The 19,010-nt window shown below is 39.5% G+C and overlaps 1 protein-coding gene across 4 annotated transcripts in view; it reads left to right on the top strand.

The window, feature by feature from the left end:
- The first annotated feature begins 1,193 nt into the window (after window positions 1-1,193).
- Window positions 1,194-19,010, top strand: part of LOC122882971 (voltage-gated potassium channel subunit beta-2-like) — a 39,624-nt gene continuing 21,807 nt past the window's right edge. For 2 of the 4 annotated variants that reach the window (XM_044210979.1, XM_044210976.1), the window contains exons 1-4: window positions 1,194-1,315; window positions 13,707-14,047; window positions 16,320-16,363; window positions 17,544-17,581. In XM_044210979.1, coding sequence (XP_044066914.1) covers window positions 1,265-1,315; window positions 13,707-14,047; window positions 16,320-16,363; window positions 17,544-17,581 — 474 coding nt within the window. In that variant the 5' untranslated portion in view covers window positions 1,194-1,264. Of the gene's footprint in view, window positions 1,316-11,045; window positions 11,638-12,330; window positions 13,335-13,706; window positions 14,048-16,319; window positions 16,364-17,543; window positions 17,582-19,010 lie in introns of those variants that run through there. The other 2 variants (XM_044210977.1, XM_044210978.1) reach the window with 2 other exon arrangements.

Below are 19,010 nucleotides of genomic sequence, written 5' to 3'. Positions count from 1 at the left end.
GCACCTGCCTGCCTATTTGTCTGCATTTGGGTCCTTCATCCTGTGCTCTGTATCCAAACAAATCTGGCCAGAAAATGGCAGACACTCCCCAGCATTGTTCACCCAAAAGGAGGGATTTTCTCTTGGCATGATTTGGGGGTCACTAAAGACATATTTCTCAGTGAAGAGAACTACTACTAAACTACTTGTTATAATGAGGAAGCAAGACCCCAATTGCTAAGTAGACCAGATTTTTCAGGTGGAAGTCTACTGTCGACTTGGTAGTAAATAGCAGCAGTTAGATGCTGTATTGGTGGAACCTTACATGGTCACAGTAATTTGTAGTAATTGCAATGTGTAATACTTGTGCAGTATTCCGGTTTTACTGGTTTTATTTTATTTTATGGTTTTTACTGTTGTATGTATGAACTTTGGCTTTTTAAATGTATTTTAATCTATGAATGATTGTAAGGATGCTGCTAAGTATGTCTGGAGATGAAAAGTATATCCTATCTAAAGGCACAAAACACCCCAAATTGCTCACCCTTTTCCATACTCACTATGGCATAGTGATCTCTAGCACAATAATTCATAATGATAAGTTTTACAGGTACTGCATTGAAGTCAGTGAGAATGAATAACCTGATTGTATCTAGAACAGCTAGCTGACAATGCGTAGTACAGCCTGAAGGTTGACGGATCATCAGTTGAGATATCATCTCATGTCTCGCTGTCACTCTCCATCAAAGTAGCCTCCTTTTTGCACAAAACACACAAACCTGGCAACTCTGCATAGATGTTACCATTTAACCCTAGGAGGAGTTCAAAACAGAAGATCGTTTGAGATTGTTAGAAATATTGGTTGGGACAATTCAGCCCACACTGACATTGGTAGGGACATGTCCAAATCTACCCCCATGGTGGTAGTAGTAGTAGTTATCCTTTTAATAAATACAGAGACTTTGTCTGAAAGAGAGAAAAACATCGAAATGTCTTTTGCTTTTAGCATGCTTTCTGCTATAACAGATAATCACAAGCTTTTAGTGCAGATGCTAGTTTTAGTTCCAAGATAAATAATTTACTTGTGAGATTATTTTCTGGCCTCTGCAGTGCAGACAGGGTTGCTGATAGGGCCCTTTGTGTGCCATGTGACGATGTAGGAGGGAGTGGAAAGCCATATTAACTTCTCCACCAACTACTTTTAAAGCAATCCAGAAGCCACTCTGCTTGGCATTAGGCTGAGTAAAACACATACTGCCACATCTGGCCATCACCAAGCGCTATCATGAGCAGTGTAGTCCAGAACCCCTACATCGGCCGAACGCCAGCCTCTCGGGTAAGTGGGTAATAGTCTTTAGGATGGATTGATTGATAATTGGATAAAAGGATTGATGTTGCATGGATATGCTGCCCATGTCTTGAGTACTATACGGAACCATGAAAGATAGTTCGATATCTGGTTCTCTAATGTTTTTTCTCTTGTCCTTCTCTTTCTTGAGACACCGCTGTTTTTCCGTTCAGTCTCAGTGAAAGTGTTAGATATGTTCCATCTTCGTCATCAGGATGTGGAAAGAGGGTCTTAAATTATTGAATGGCTGGGGATATTCTGGTATAAGCGCTCTAGCAGATTAGGAAAATGGAGAGAGTAGAGATTGTACTCTGATTTATTTGCATGTGTGAGGACATAAAAAAGGTTGAATTTCATGGAAATGTAAAGGTAATATACAGCTGTATTGTAATGTATGGGTTTATGAGCTTATGAATATTTATTGCAGTGTCTCTTTGCAATAAATACCATCATTCAAATGTATTTTCGCAGTCTCACATACAGGGACACTGGAAGTCAGTCAGAGTTGGGGGTGCTGAGAGAAAGTCAGTCTATATAATGACGTCACACTAAATGCTGTGTGACTCTCGGTTTTTGCATTTATTTGAATGACCAGGATAATTCATATTTAATAGTTATTAACAACATTTTACACCAATTTTAAAATGTTTTACACCACAACAGCAGACCTATGCTCCAACATCTGTAGCCTATGTCAAAGCAGCACTAAAGTCTAGCATAGAAATTGCAAGGAGGTGATGTGGGAGTGAGATGTGGCCCATCACCAGTTCATCACAGTTTGTAATAAAGCATGGCAGTGAGCATACAGCGGTTTCATACAGGAGACAAGCGTATACATGGATCTACCGATGCACATTCAACCCATGTTGGGCACGCTCATATGAGACAGTGGAAGTGTCTCCACTTTTCTCCACATGCATGCACTAATCTGGGTTTGGTAAACAGGATGAGATTATTTAGCTTTCTGCACTGGTTTCATTAGAGATATATGCCAACTAACTAAATTATTTTGTCCTGATGATTAGTTCAGACCTTTCAGACAGAATCGGCTCCTCAAGGAGGCACCAAGGGGCAGTGCCCCCCCACTTCATTCACTGTGCCCCCTCACTTCTATACAAGCATGTCAATAACTGTGGTAAAATGTAGACTACCAGCCACCCTCTGATAGTCTAAGTCCTGTTCTTCTCTAGTCTACTATGCCCTTGCTATTTCTTTCTTCCTTCTTACTGATTCTCAAGTGTTCTGACTGTGGATACTGACGTTTACTGAAAATAATCTATTCTACAACAACCAGAAGCAGAGGAGGCTTGATGGCCGGATCGCATATGACTGTTATATAAGTAATCCTCAGATCATTAAAACGAACATTCTGATTAATAGCGGAGGGGTTGGTGAAATAGGGTGAAGCTCTCCCCATTACGAGAGACGCTGTGTACATTTACACACAAGGCACAGCAGCTTAACTTCATTGATTATTTAAATCTCCCGACACGCTGACAGTTCAGGATCTAATTTTAATTAATGTTCTGTGTTCTTCTACACATCCAAAAGGTCACACACACCACAGTCCAGGTTCATACAGTGACATTGTTTTTTAAAGCAGCCGTCCTCCTGATAAATCTTGAGCTCCATCAGAGCTGTCTAAAAACATGTATTTCAGAAGCTAAAAGTTTAATTCTGTTTCCTCTGGAGAGTTTCCTCTGTCTCGTCAAGTTTGTAACTACAGTTTTTCGTTTTGCTGCTTAAATGTTACGCCTAGCTAAATGATTTCTCCTTGTGTTTTTAGTCAGATTATTGGGAAAGTGACAAGAATACACTATTTTTTGACAAATATTTCTACAAAATTTTCTCTCTGGGAGCATACCACTGAATGGTTTAACTTCACTTTCTCATACTTGCCAAAATTCTGTTGCTTGTTTATAAAGCACTCAATGGGTTAGGACCAAAATACATTTATGATCTTCTTCATTGTTATGAATCTGCCAGACCTCTTAGGTCTTCAGATGCCGGTCTGTTCCCAGGGTCAGAACAAAGCATGGAGAAGCAGCTTTTTGTTTTTATGCTACTCATGCCTGGAATAAACTTCCAGAAAATCTTAGGTTTTTTAATACAATACTTTTAATCAGGGCTTAAAACGTTTCTGTTTGCTGTGCTTTAGAAATCCTGGGTAACACTCATCTGCACTGTAATATTTAGCTATATATATATTTCCTTATTTTCTTGTAAATGTGTTTTTTATGTGTGTTTTTAATGTATCTTTCACTTTCACTTTTTAATTCTTAATGTCTTTCTAACTTTTATCTTGCGGATCTCTTGTCTGTACTTTTGCATTTTTTAATTGTAAACTGTTTTACCGTTACTGTATTTTTTATTCTGTAAAGCACTTTGAATTGCCTCAGTGTAAGAAACGTGCTATACAAATAAAGTTGCCTTGCCTTGCAAAACTTTGTTACAAAAGTAATTAATGAAGAAAGAAATGCCACTATTAATTTTGTTGGTGCTGTAGCCACTTGCTGCTCTATAGTCTAGTTTAAATGCTAATCTTATACTAATACTTTTGGCCCAGTTTTGTTACAGCCACCAAATGAGTGAAGAGGGATTTGACACTGTATGTCCCTCCTTTTTTTAGACTATTATATAGCTCTCTCATTTCTGGCCAAGTTCCAGCACTTTTTAAATATGCAATCGTGCAACCACTCATTAAAACCCTCACCTTGACTGCACAGATCCAAACAACCATAGACCAATTTCAAAACCTCCGTTCCTTTCTGAGATACTTGAAAAGGTTGTCTTCCAGCAACTTCAATCCTTTTTAACTCAAAACGAAATTATGTATATATATTTTTAATCTGTTTTCATAGAGATTTTGAGACAATAATCCATGCTTTTATTTCTTCTCGCCTGGATTATTGCGACACACTATGTTTTGGAGTCAGCCTTCAACAAAATGTGGCCGCACGTCTGCTAACAAAATCTAAAAAATCATTCAAATAATTTTTTTAACGTCATTGCACTGGTTCCCAGTGAAATTTATAGTTGACTACAACTAACTTTTCAATTTTAAAGCTTTGAATGGGCTAGCTCCAGCATATCTCAGGGACCTTTTACATCCTTACTGTCCTCCTACAACACTTACGTCATCTGATAAGCTGCTGCTTTCCATCCCAGATAGCCATTCGAGGCGAAAAGGTGGCCGCGCCTTTTCTGTAGCCGGGCCCAAATTGTGGAACTGCCTCCCTCTACATGTTCAATCAGCCCCCACCATCAAATGGTTTAAATACAGGCTAAAAACCCACTTGGCTTTCAAATGTGTTTTAAGTATGTTAGTAAGTGTCTTTGTCATAGTGTCATTTTGTCAATTATTGTACTTTTTTCCTTTTACTGTGTAAAGCACTTTGGTATACCGTGGGTTGTTTTTAAATTGTGGTATATATTTGACTTGATTTGACTTGACCTGATGGCCACAATATTTTTGCTCCACTTCGGTTTGACGTGGAAGGAGTACAAGAGGATGTACAGTTGGAGCTTACTGAAATGCAATGCCCAATGGGAGCTCTGTTTATTTCTGACCTGGCCTGCTGTAGAGAATATCGATAAATTATTGAGAATTATTAAATTTTGACGGAGTGTTTCTATTTTAACCAGTGCAGCTATCCTAGCCTTTATGGCACTGGTTTAGCGGTCCGCGAGTCGAGTCAGTGAGTGAGGAACACACACAGGGAGAGTAATCCAGCTTTTAATCCAGAATGGACTCTTACATGTTAAATCTTCCCACAGGCAGTTCAAAACCACTATGTCTCATATGTTCTGAGACTGTGGCGATTATTAAAAGCGGCAATGTGAAGTGCCACTACGAGACAAAGCACAGAGCATCTTTTGAGCAGGTTAACAAGGGGGACGGATTTGGGTCATTTTGCTAACACGGGGGATGGCGTCCCCCCTCAAATCGCCCTCTGCTTATGACACTGAACAAGAGCAGAGGTCCAAGATGACTGTCACCTCTGTGATGTACTTCGAATCTCCACTACAATACTTACACCTGAACTGACAGAAATTCTTAAGTCTGTCAACAGCTACAAGACATTTCATCTATCACTTTTAAAATCATAATGTGCTTATATTAAGGTGCATAACATTGTAATGTGATCATACAGAGCAAAGCATAAATGTTATTAACAATTGATTCCAGTCATGCACAAGCTGTACAATACTGCATCTCTCTTATCTCTTATTTCCCACAATGGCAACACCATGACCAAATGAATGAATTTGAAGAAATGAGCTAATAACCTACCTGGGCTATTATTCACAAAGCTCATTTCGGTTGGTGACACCTAAGACGAGAAAGTGACCAACTGTAACTAATGTTAAGCTGGCTACAGACTGATAAATAATACAGCACATAACAAATATAACATAAACGTTAGATCATTGAACACAAATTGTCCTGTAAAATAGTAGCTACAAGACGGTGGTGAGACCAGCGATGTTGTTCAGCTTAGAGACAGTGGCACTGAAGAAAAGACAAGAGGCAGAGCTGGAGGTAGCAGAGCTTAAGATGTTGAGGTTCTCTTTGGGAGTGATGAGGACGGACAGGATCAGGAATGAGGACATCCGAAGGACAGCTCATGTTAGATGTTTCGGAGATAAAGTCAGAGAGGCTGGTTTGGACATGTTCAGAGGAGAGACTGTGAATATATTGGTAGAAGGATGCTGAGGTTGGAGCTGCCAGGCAGGAGGTCTAGAGGAAGACCAAAGAGGAGATTTATGGATGTAGTGAGAGAGGACATGAAGTTAATTGGTGTGAGTGAAGAGGATGCAGAGGACAGGGTTAGATGGAGGCACATGATTCGCTGTGGCGACCCTTGAAAGGGAACAGCTGAAAGGAAAAGAAGAAGAAGAAGATGCACAATGTCATGCAGGCTAATAGGCAGCATGGGCACGTAACGTACCTATGTGACTAGCTAATTGAACTAAGCTAGCAGCTACAGGCTAACAAAATTATATGTTTTAACCCATTACAATATCACAGATCGTTAAACAAAAGCAGTCTACATGCACCAGTTCAAACATAACATTCTTGCTATTACTAAGATGGAAGTTACTGTATGTGAATCTGCTACTGCTAGTTTGGCTGTACGTACTAGAGATGATTTGTCTACTGTGAATATGTCCGCTCTGCAGTGGTGGAATGTAACTAAGTACATACACAAGTAGCCTATTGTCGTTACATACAAATTCGAGGTACCTCTACTTAACTTGAGTCTTTTCTTTTCATGCCGCTTTATACTTCTACTCCACTACATCTCAGAGGCAACTATTGTACTTTTTAGTTCACTACAATTATTTGACAGCTTTAGTTACTTTTCATACCCTTCATGTCCAGTGAAAACCATGTATCTCCAAATGTGGTGATTTTGAATTTGAATGTTTGTGATGAACTGAAGGATGAAGTGTTCCTTTATTCCTTTATGGGTTGAGAAAATTCTTCTTCAGCTAAATAAAACAGGGCTGTGTTTCTGAGCTCATGAAAAGTCGACTTTTTAGAGATCCGTGGTTCTCACAGGACAGTGAAGCAACTAACAAATGATGATCCATCTAGAATATGATGCATTGCTGTAGATTAAACTACCCAACAGTATATAAAGCAGTTAAAATTAGCTCAACCGTAAACATCTACAGCAGTAAAATGCAAGATACACATTAATCCAGCAGTAATATTAATCCAGAAACATCATATATAATAGTATATATGGAGGACCGGAACTGGCAAAATCAAAAATCAAAAAATAAATGACTCAATAAATAAATTAATGTCATTAAATGCACTAAAATAATATTAAAATTAATTTAGGCATTAAATAATTTATAGAATGTGACAAAAATGGATATTTTTCATTGATATTTTTGTTTTCATTTGCTTCTGTATTTATTTACATTTGTATTAATTCCCATATTTATTTACTTTCCCAATTAATTTTCCATTTTATTTATTAATTTGTTCATTTATTTATTTGTATTAATTAATGAATGAATTAATTCATTTTTTAATATATTTATTTATGTATTATTTTTCCTTTGCATTTTCCCCCTATTTATTTCCCCAAACTTATTAATTTCAGTCTTTTCTTTTTACATTTCTGTATTCATTTCTGCTTTATCATGCAAATGAGGGGGACTGTGTGTCATGGGCTTAACTTTTCACCTATTGGTTGATCGACATCAGAATGTATAGATCGACTATACATGCCTTGCTGCCACAATGGTGGCTTCTGGCCACTGAGAGACAGTCGGCTCACAAGTATCATACCAGGAGATTTACAGCTGGCTCCGACCAGGAATCTGATCTGGATCATATTTTATGGAGAAAATATTTTCTGGTTTTCCCTCTGATGTCCTCCGGCTGCTCTGTCTCAACTGATGAACAGATAGCTTCACTTGCTGCTAACTGTAATGTTAGCTGCTTAACAGCTAACAAGTTTTCTGTATGTGTCTATTTGTTAACTTAAATGAAGTGAAACTGATGCTGAGCTCAGTGCACGAGCTCACCTGCGTTTAGGTCTGGTTCCTTTCCTTGTTGAGTGGTAACCAGGGCATTCAGGTATGTCGCTACTGGTTTACCTCATCAAGGTTCCGCCTCTGCAACACTGCTTCCCTGGCTTGTAATCTACATTCAGACGATGATGGCCACCTTCCTCAGACTGTTCCAGATCTCCACTATAAGGACTGAGCGGGACCATGTGTGCAGCGGGCTTCAACCTGTTCTGTTGGGCATGTCAACTTTGAAGGAGCCCAAGCAGCAACTTCTTGCAGTTACTACACTGAAGCACAGGCTATTTTTCAGTTGTAATACATGTGTTGATTAGAGGCACTCCTCCAGGAAGGATAAAAAAGCTTGTGGGTTGGAGAAGGGGAAAAAAATGTCTCCACGATCTTTGTGCACAAACCATGACAGGCCACAGTGATGAAGTGAGTTTATCACCAAAGCATAAAAATGTATATTTACTCTCAGTTACTGTCCTCATACTTACGAGGAAGCAGCACAAGGTGAGTCATTTTATCTACTACTATCCTCCGCCTTCACTTACACCCGAATTTCCTGGTGAAATTAACTCTTCACATACTATGGAGAATGCGAGAATTGAGCTATGACAAGCTCATCTTTCCCGTATGCATTCGCAATTACTCTCAATGCTTCTCCAGTGAGATCTCCAGTGATGCCCTGATCCCAGCGACATTTTCCAGCAGCTCCGCTCTCCTATTCTGCTGCCAACTTCCTCCATTCAGGGTCTTAACTCTCTGTGATTACACCAATTGTTGTTTGTCACGAGACAGACTCCACCACCCTTGGACCCACCAGAGTCCTCTGCTCCATCCACATGTAAAACAATGAATGACTCTGATGGTTGGACAACTTGATCCAGTACCTGGTGGGTGAGTGATGTCTCAGTTAGACAGAGGATGCCACAGTCTCCCATGTCCTGTTGGAATCTGATCATCACTGAAAGATCATCCATTCTGCACTCCAAGGACAGAACACCTGCAAGAAGGATACTGGGCAGGAGTGGGCGGTAAGCTTGGGCTCGTCATCCCCTGTGTTTTATCTTTCATCTTCGCCCAGACACGCTCCCACTGTCATTGTTGTCTCACACTATCTTCAGAAGTGTACTGTGGTTATATATAATTTTTGCCAAAAGAATTGGTGGATAAATAACCAAAAACAACCATGCCAAAAAGAAAATTCCAGCACTCTCCATGTGGAGAGGCAATGTCAGCGATCCTTTTTGGAGCACACCTCGTTTTCTACGTGAGGTGGTGCATCTGGACTGGGAAGCTCTGTCAGCTTAACTGTCTCATCACATCAACTTTCTGGAGTCGCTGCAGTACAGAAAGTTTTGTTCCATTTTCATATCAGTTGCCAGTGAACTCATCATGCTGAGAGCTTTTCGGTCTCTCAGGGCCACCTCTTGAGTCCTTGGAGCAAGTGAGCTTGGGTATTTTGTCCATCTAGACAACGCTCTTTTTAGCCCCTTTCCACAACTAGAGGGCAGGGGATCTTTGTACTCTGTCTGCTCATTCCTTCTGCTTACATATCAGTGAGGGTGTGACGAGAGTAGAGTCATCACATTCACTTTCAGGTCCAGGGTTGTTCTCCTGGGAATGATTTTGCCCCTCATACTGGATAATTGGGAAAGCGAAGGTACCTCACCTTCGCTTTCTGTTTGTGTGCTCAGCTTCTATGTTAATTGCAAAAGGTTTTTAGGAAATCTTCATGTGCCATGGATCATGTTGCAACATCATGCAATAGCTCAGTGACTAGCTCATTGGTTGTGTGGTGCAATTTGCAAGACATTGCCTGGCTGCTTCATGGTCTACCATCTCGACCTTTGTGTTGTCACCTCTCAGGGACATGATGTCTGGTTATACGTCTCACTCAGATTTATATGTGTGTATACTCAGCTTAAAGCTTGAAGGTGTATCGTTATGCTGTGGGACCCCCACCCCCAGTGGCCAGGTCATTTAACTTCTTTTTGGACACATTTGCAAACCCATACCCACAAGGCTCAGTGCCAGTCCTGCAATGATCTCTAAATCAGTTCTGGATCCGTCCCATTAATATACAACTTAAGTTGTAATCAAACAGGCTCAGAGCTATTGCTGGGCAGTACTGCCAAAATCTCAGGGCATCAGGGTACTGTAGAGGCGCACAATGAATTAATAAATAATGAAAATAAATACATACAAAAAATGCAGTGATATGTGCAGATTGCAGAGGCAGAATCACCCTCTATGTTTTTTTGATTAATTATGTTCACTTGTGTTTCCACCTGCTCAGACCAACTCATTGACAGAGGTGCCTACTCAGACCTCTCCGAAACTGTGTGCATTATGCACAGCTGGCATAGTGTGGATACCTTCATTATTTATTTAAATCTTCCGACATGTCACGTAACTGACTTTGGGGCTTTTCTAACTAGCAAATCTCTAATTTTGTATTTGTTTGTTTAATTTATGGTTTGCTCAACTATAACCAGCAGCGCCAGGATGCCAGCAGTTGTGGCACCAGAAAATGGCACCAGACACACAGCTGATGTATAGCTATGTGTTTACAGTAAGTCACATTTTCTGTCAACAATCCAACATGCATGTAACTTCACAGTAAAGATATGTAGCAAATTAAAGTTTTAAATACATTCAACTGATTATATCGAATTACCTTAATTTTGCTGAGAGGAAGGAGCAGATTTACACTCACTTCTGGCTATCTGAATTAAATCAGCGTTCATATTAAATACCAGAATCTAACTTACGTTACATTTTAACATGGGGCACCACTCATTTAACAGGAGAAAATCTTGATAGTCATTTATAATAATTAATAAATGAATTAATAATCAATTTAGTCTCTATCTGAGTGAGACTTGTCTCGGGACAGTGACTAGAATATTTCATACACACAAACACACAATAACCAACATTTTCTAAATGTACTATACTATATATACTAACTACATACACACAACTATAACTACTAGACACACAAATGAACAGATAAATGCAACCACAAATGAATGATATGAACACAGTGATGAATGATTAATAAGTGAATGAATGACCATTTGACACCAGATGATGCAGTGAATGATTATTTTGGCTAGCGTTATTAACTTGTGTAAACACAGGAGACCACTATGTGGATAAACTTTTAATAGTTTAGTTTAATTTAGCTATCATACCAATGTTGATGGGAGATCCTAATTTTGATCTAACGTTTCTTAATTATCTTTTTAAGCTAAAACATCAAACCCCAATATCACAGGAAAAGTATCTGTTGTTTCCCCCGAGTTTTGGCTGAGCAAGGCAGGCGTTGCCCTGGAGGGGAGAGGTGGGCCATCAGTTCCGGATGAAACTCCCCAGAGTTCCATGTTTCCGGATGCGCTGTCAGTCCCGCGGAGTCGGCTGCCTCTCCTTCCATAATCAGGGTGATGACGTTTGGTTGTGATGGCAATGTGAGCGTTTACCAGTTGTTGACTGAGTTTTAAGTTCGTTACAGCCCTCGTTAGGACTCAGGTGATACAACTGGATGTAGCAACTTCTTTAATCTCGTAATTCATCTTTAATCTTCTTTCTTTCCAAGTTCTTTGTGTTAGACCCAGAGCTGGAACAGGTTCCTTGAAGGCTTCAAGTCGGCCTTCTCCATCTTTGGTGAGGCTCGGGATTCAGCGTGAAACTCTGTCCCGGGGAGTGATCTGGTCTCCTGCAGTTGTCATCCTTTTCTGTCAGAGGTCTACTGATGATAAGGTCTTGAAGTGCGTAAGACGTAACAGAGTGGACAAGACATTTTCTCTTGTCTTTAAGTCTTCTCTAAGAGGGGGAGGGGCTGTTTGTGTTCAAGGCGCGAAACTTCACTCCACTTCCACCCTATCTTATCATAATTCTCTCTAATGAATTAATAATGTTTTATGGCTATAAGTTTAACTCTCCAATGTTAAAACTTAGTCTAATCAGTTGTTGGAAGGTACTAGACACTTTAATGAATAAAATGGGATATTATCCACTTAATAAGTGCCGTACATGGTAATATGTTTTCCAACACTATACATATATCAGTAACAGTAAATGAAATAGTAAAATAAAATCACACAAGTTAAATGTCCTGCTTGTCTCTTCTCTCAGAGGGTTGGGGGGATAAACACATCATGGAGGCTATGACAAGTGGAGTGAGGACAGAATAAGGCTATCATAGTACATCATAATAGGCTAATATGTAACATAATGTAACCTTAGGCATGTTTAATTGATTAATACTAAGGTTAAGGCAACAAGAAATCAGTTGAAAACATCTTTTGTCATTGGGGTTGCAAGCAAGGACTTACAATAATGAAACTGTATCCCACTTTGTAAACAATATCATACACACTTCATTGTTCATATAAAGAAAGAGTCCTTGTGATTTCAGTGTTCATTGTTCTTTGTCTTTTTATACTGTCAATTAAACATAACATATTAGTTAATACATTTTGATTCTGTATGGCAAAGTCATTTATCTGTTCTCTTAAGTCTTAAAGTTTTAGGACTCATTGATGAAGTCCAGTGTATGGTCCATTGAACTGGCTTAGTTTCACTCTCAACTGGCACTCAACATTCCTTTCTGAGTCTTGCACTATAGTGTGACTTGTATCTCAACAGGACATTGGATTAGTTTAACAAGCAGACCTGCCTTAAATCGAGAGATTGTCATTCAACTTTCAATTAGTGGCCTCGAGTCCGGCAAAGGTCATGGGACAGAGGAAATTACTGGGAGAAAGCTTATCAGTTCTCTGGACAGGGCGGGTTTATGACTTAGAGGCCAGCTTTCAGAATGTCTAATTCTTTTCATTAATAAAGATCCAAAATGTTCATCAGAATTGGGGTTGATCATGCTTCAGATAAATAGAAAATAATTAGCTTAATTTTTGAGACCCCTCAAAAATTGATTTTGATTGAGAAAAATAAAGCCTGGAGGAATCTTTTCCTCTGCATATGGCCAAAGCGCACCTTTATTACCTGTGGTGCACACAAAAGCCAATGTTTTTGATTTAACATTTTCATTTTTAAAAATAAATCTCACAAGAGAAGAATTAAATAAAATATAAACGCGGGATGAGAAAAGGTTAAGACTGTTACCCTTCAGCAGAAAGAAAAATCACATAACCCACCCTTTTTCCTGAGCCCCCCCTCCCCACCTAATAATATTTGTACAGTCCCTGACAATAAAACAACACTTCCCAAGGCAGATGGAGTATCTAATCAGCCTTCACCATAACAACTATTGCTACTGTTTGCCTATTGTGTTTCTAATTCAACACCATCAGTGTTACATTGAAGTTAACTGTGAGACTGTCAGTTCTCAAAAGATCATCTTGTCTTTCAATTCTTCCTTCAGCCAACAGTGCTATGTCTCCCCAAAGTGAATTATCCTCATGCATGCCACAATTCCACAGATGTCTACCCAGGCACCTAGTGTGTGAGTATGGATCTTGCACGGTTTTAAACAACATTGTCACGTGCATGTGTGCATGTTCGTCTTATCATCTGCACAGACAAACAGCAAAGCACATCAGTCCTCCACATGTAATACTTAACTCACCCATAAATGATTCAGTGTTTGTAGTTCAATAATGCAGACAGCAGAGGCAGAGCAGAGACCATATAAGCCAACTGTGATGATGTTACAAACCATGATGCACATGGGAAGTGGGAAGGGTTGAGAAGAGTTGATGATGTCCTGATTATTGACCGGCCCACTCACATTGGTGGAGGTGGTATTTATAGGCATGGCTCTATCACACTCCTGTTTGATTGTGACACCAGATTTTGTTTCATCATCAACTTCTAGATGCCCAAGCCTGGGTGCAGTGGAGGGGTGCCACCTGGCAGTCGAGACAGCAGCGGGATATGTCGAAGCAGTAGCATCAGCAGCGGAAGTGGCGGGTCTGGAGGCAAGATACTGTCCCTGTCATCCATGAGTGAGAGTGTGCACAGTGGCCTGAGCTGTTTCTTGTCAGAGCAAGCACTGGAGCAGGAAGAAAGGCAGCAGCGCACTCGCCAGTTAGCAGAGTTTCAGCGCCTGAGAGAGGTTCGTGCAGCTGCTCAGCACAAAAACCTGGAGGATTTCCTTAGGATGAACCATGTTTCACTCAAGGACAGCATGTCTTATGCCACTGGCATGATTTACAGGTAAGATGAGCTCAGGGCTATATCTGTGTTTCATATATATATGTATACACAGTATATAAATATATAAAACACAGTTATAGCCCTGAGTTAAGATGTGAGAGTGTGAAAGTGGCCAAAATAAAACTACAATATAAATCTACAACCAACCAAACAGTTACAAGTAATCAAGGGGTCATGCTGTGAACCTATGGACGGACCTTTGTTTCCCCTACTAACAGCTTAGCTAAAGAAATAAAAAAAAATTCTTCCTGGTCAGAGGTGACAACCATTCAGTGAAGGCCTTTACAGTAATGAGTTAAGCAGTGAAACTTTGGTGGGCACACTGTTGATCAAGACAGATCATCTCTGATTTTAGCAGGCATCATCTGATGCATATCATATTAAGCATATGCTGCCTACTTAACTCAAACAGAATTAACAGAACTTTTTGTGTTGTTTGTGTTTTGTGTTATTGACTCAACCCTTTCCACTGCCATGTGTTGACTGACTAGGCTATGAGCTCCATAACGGGTGTTGAGATATTCATTGGATAAGTGAACACTTTGACCTGCTGGTGGTGCTACAGGAAAAGTCAGGGACCAATGTCCAATGTTACCAATTTAATGGCAATCCTTCCGACCAACTGACAGACCGACATTTGTATATGCATTTTTTTTATACATCTATAGCCGAGAGCTAAATGGTTTGTCGTGTCCCCTCAAACTGTCTCACATAAGAAGAAAAGGAACCCCAGATTGAAACTACAGTTTTTATCCTTTGTCACTCAAGTGATGATGATATCGGTAGGCTAATGTGTTCCTAAATGTTATATCTCCAGCTTCTCTATCGAATGAAAAGTGCTAAACTTTGCTTCTGACAAACTGTCTTGATTCATGTTTTAAATTTCATTTATTGACCCAAGTTGGCTGGTATGATATGCACCCACTGGTATGTTAATGACACAAAAACACTGACTTACTTTTGTCACAACTACATATTGACGATTGGCTGATACCACTATGGCAGGTCCGTACAGTGAGGTGGGTGGTACCAGCCAAGGCAGACCCGTCGGGCAATCATAGGAAATATGTACGACATTTTTCCCTCCCTTGTTTTCCTTTTACCCCTGACAACCGCCTCTGTCCGGGTGGAACAGGGAAGAGCAGTGGAACATGAGGCCCTTGCATCCTGGTTGTAACTGCCTGGCCAGGGAGTTCCAACTAGCAGTGGACAACAGAGGTGTTTAATCAGGAGATGGTTGATATTTCTAATGACCTTTCCTTTATCGTCATTTTTCTTCCTTTCTTTTATTTATTTGATTGTTTGTCTAATCTATTTTCTTTTATTGACTTCACACTCTCCCTGCTCAGCATTTATACCACTACACATCCTCCACATCCTATTGTCTAATGACTTCACATGGACCACTCAGTGATGCTGGTGTGGTGTGTCCTTCTGGGTCGGCTATGGTGACACTAGGGGTCTTCACTTGTCCTGGGATAGTGCAGCTAGAGAGCAGGCCTCTTAGAACTTCATAAAACACTAACAAAATCTGACAGAAAATGAGCACCATCTCTTTTAATGGAACATATGCTCCCCAATGGTCCTGGTCATTACCAACAACTACCTAAGCTGGGGTTCACCACCTTTAACCAATTATTGAGGTGAGAGGGGGAGAGAACGAAAAAGACTTCTCACACATGGAAAGGTGGAGTTCCTGTACTTGGAAACTACTTGTTTTTCAGGTTGGCAGTGGTAAACAGCTCCAGTAGATACTACAGCGTTAACAAGCAGAACGACATGCACATTATGCAGCTGCTGAGTAAGCGCTGGTGTTGACCAGTGAGACTGCTTGCTGTGGTAACAGCTCCCACACTGTACAGGAGGTTATTTGTATTTCCAACTAAAATGATAGCAGTGTGCAATCTATTCAGAACACTACTGACACAAATTTGGATAAAATCTTGTAGTGAGGGGCCTGGAATTGTGAATGCCGACTCACTGTCACACTGTCATGGCTTAGGCCGCATTCGGACCAATTTTAGCCTTGCGTGAAAAAATTCAGCCCCCTGCATGTACTTCATCCTGATTGGCTGGCAAGTACATTTCATTGTGCTGCTCAGCAGGAAAACTATGTAGGGCTATAGAGCAATTTACTGGGCTTGGCCTATAGGCATGTGAAAACCAACAGCAGAAATTCAAAAATTATTGATATAAAATAGAATGTATTGATAATATGATATATACTTTCTGTTCTATAAATATAATTTGCTGCTTATTTTTTTGTCAACAGAAATCTGGGCAAATCGGGGCTGAGGGTGTCCTGTCTTGGATTAGGTGAGTGTGGTATATACATGCATCTACAATGACAATAAGACCATGAACATCTATGGAATATCTATGAATATAGAGACAAAAGAATTGAATAAGCAGCAAACAATTTAAAGTACAATTCAGCCTGCAAGTCAACATTTTTGAGCTCATTTCTACGCCAGCTTTCTCTATTTTCTCCAGCTGTAGTCTTAATTCTCCCTCAGTGTTCTCTCTCCACAGCGATCACACAGTATAGCTGATGTCATTAACCTTTCTTGTTTATTTTGTCAGATGACTTGAGTCTAGATCTTTATGACCTGAAAACATTGTTTTGAAACATAAACAGCCATTTTTTGTACACTTAACCAGTTTATGTGGACATACAGGCAGTAGTACCCAACCCATCAACTGTAAAAATGCATCCCATTGTTCCTCTAATGGCAAATCATTGCGATCCTTACAGGTAGTGGGAACACCCAGCTCCCACAAAGCAGGCACCCACACTTAAATCCTCAACTGTGGACTGAAAATTTAAACAACACATTTTAAGCATTTTATTTATAACAATGTAAAAAAGATGACTGAGAAATGAATCCCTTTTTGTGTAAAATATTCCAACTCATTGCAATATATATAGCCTCCACTAGAGGTAAAGTTAACAAAAAATAAAAATAAAATGAATAAAATAAAAATGAGTGATCACAGATAACCTTAGAGATGACAGAAATGTGTTTTCTTAACACCAGGCATACGCACCTCTAATGTTTTCAATGGATTATGTTCAGCTGTGTTTCCTCCTGCTCAGACCAACTTGTTGGCAGAGGATCACAGACGTCAGGCCTCTCCAGCTAGCACAACATGGACACCTTCATTACAGAAAATGAGAGCGAGCAGCACTGATAATTCAGGGCGAGAGAAACCCTATTACTGGCTTGAATATAGTTACCCTCTTGCAGGTTCAAAACATCTGTTAAACGATTATATCTTCAGTCAAGCACAAATATCATTCTGCTCTGGCAGATCTTTGCCTACACATTCTCGAATGTCAGCTTGCAAACTGAACAATACTCAAATTTGTTGCAATTCTTTTGTCATTTATTTACTTTTATAAATATCATAATCATTTCTTGGGATCAAAGCAAGCCAAAGGGATCCCTGATATTCTGCTGTAACACACACAGTGTAATCATTAAATTTTTTGCAGGCACGTGGGTTACCTTTGGAGGCCAGATAACGGATGAGGTAGGAGAAAACACCCGAACACCTGTACAGTCTCATGTAATCCAGGCTCAAGATTAACAGTGTGTAACAATGATAGAGTAGTTTCACCTAGTAAAATATATGGATTCAATCTATATCTATAATTACTAGGGAAGCGTTTTGATTGTCAGGAACAGACTTCTCAAGATGACGCAGAGATGCAATACACTGAAAAAAAAATGAAACAGACTCATCCACTCAGATGTTTAGCCTTTGACGTGCAAATGTGAAACTCTAAACATGTTGAAATACTGTTTGATGTTTTGTCAGGTTTCATGTCTTTGATGGTAAATTTACACACATCATTTTTAGCCACGCTATCAGTGTCCAGACTGCTGGTTCATGGTCCCCACAGGATGAATTGTAATAACTTTGGTGATCCCGTGATTGTTTTGCAAGTCACAAATAATTCTTAGAAGACCTAAAACTTACCTAAAACTCAAGTCAAGACAGGTAAGTCCCAAATCAAGACCCATGTAAACAACAAATCTCAAGTCCTAAACTTTGTCTTTTAAATCCTAATAAATTAATAATGGAATTTGGAATAATGACAGTGTGAGGCTAAATTTACTGCTGGCCACCCATCACTGACATGTCAGTAGACATCCTGAATACAAAGATTTCATGTTTGCAAAGTTAACATCTAAATGCTAGCTAATATTATTAAAACATTAATGCCTCAACGATACTGTTCTTTGTGAAGCCTTATATAGCAAACAAAGTTATTGTGCCGAACATTTTGCAGTCCATTTTGTGTAAATAACTATACAGTTATGACCAACACATCTCAACTCAACTTTATTTATATAGCACCTTTCATACATACATAACATGCAGCCATAAGTGCTTTACATAGCAAAATTAAGACAACAGAAAAAACAAAAACAAACAAAAGGAAAAGAAAACATTTTGCAAGAGTAAAATTTACAACAATAAAAGAAAGTATATCAATATATAAAACTCAATAGAATAAATTGTAATTAAATAAACACCAAGGATAAAAATTATGTAAAAAACAATTTTACTCCAAATTAAAAGCCAGATTGGGTATGGGAAGGATAAGAAGTCATCCCAAATCAAAAGGCTAAGTCCAAGTAAAGTCACAAATCATTGGTGTTCAGTGGTAACTTTCTATGTGTTCTATGTGTAACTTTCAGAAAATCCTTGTTATTAATGACATCGGTGGCCGTTAACTGAACTGCAGTAAGGATCCTGTTGCTTGCGCTTGCATTCCATAGGCATGAGCGAGCATCATCCTGGGCATTGGCCAAAACAGTGACGTGACATACATGAGACTGAATGCTGAAATCAACACTGAATGCTGGAAAATAAATTACAATCATATTTAGAATAACGTTACTATACTGTATATATATATCTTCCGACCAGCAGTGCGATCGACCCGGGAAAA

The sequence above is a fragment of the Siniperca chuatsi genome, linkage group LG10 (assembly GCF_020085105.1).
Source record: "Siniperca chuatsi isolate FFG_IHB_CAS linkage group LG10, ASM2008510v1, whole genome shotgun sequence".
Classification (NCBI taxonomy): Eukaryota; Metazoa; Chordata; class Actinopteri; order Centrarchiformes; family Sinipercidae; genus Siniperca; species Siniperca chuatsi.
Note: the sequence above shows the minus strand (reverse complement) of the source record. Positions and strands in the feature narration are given on the sequence as shown.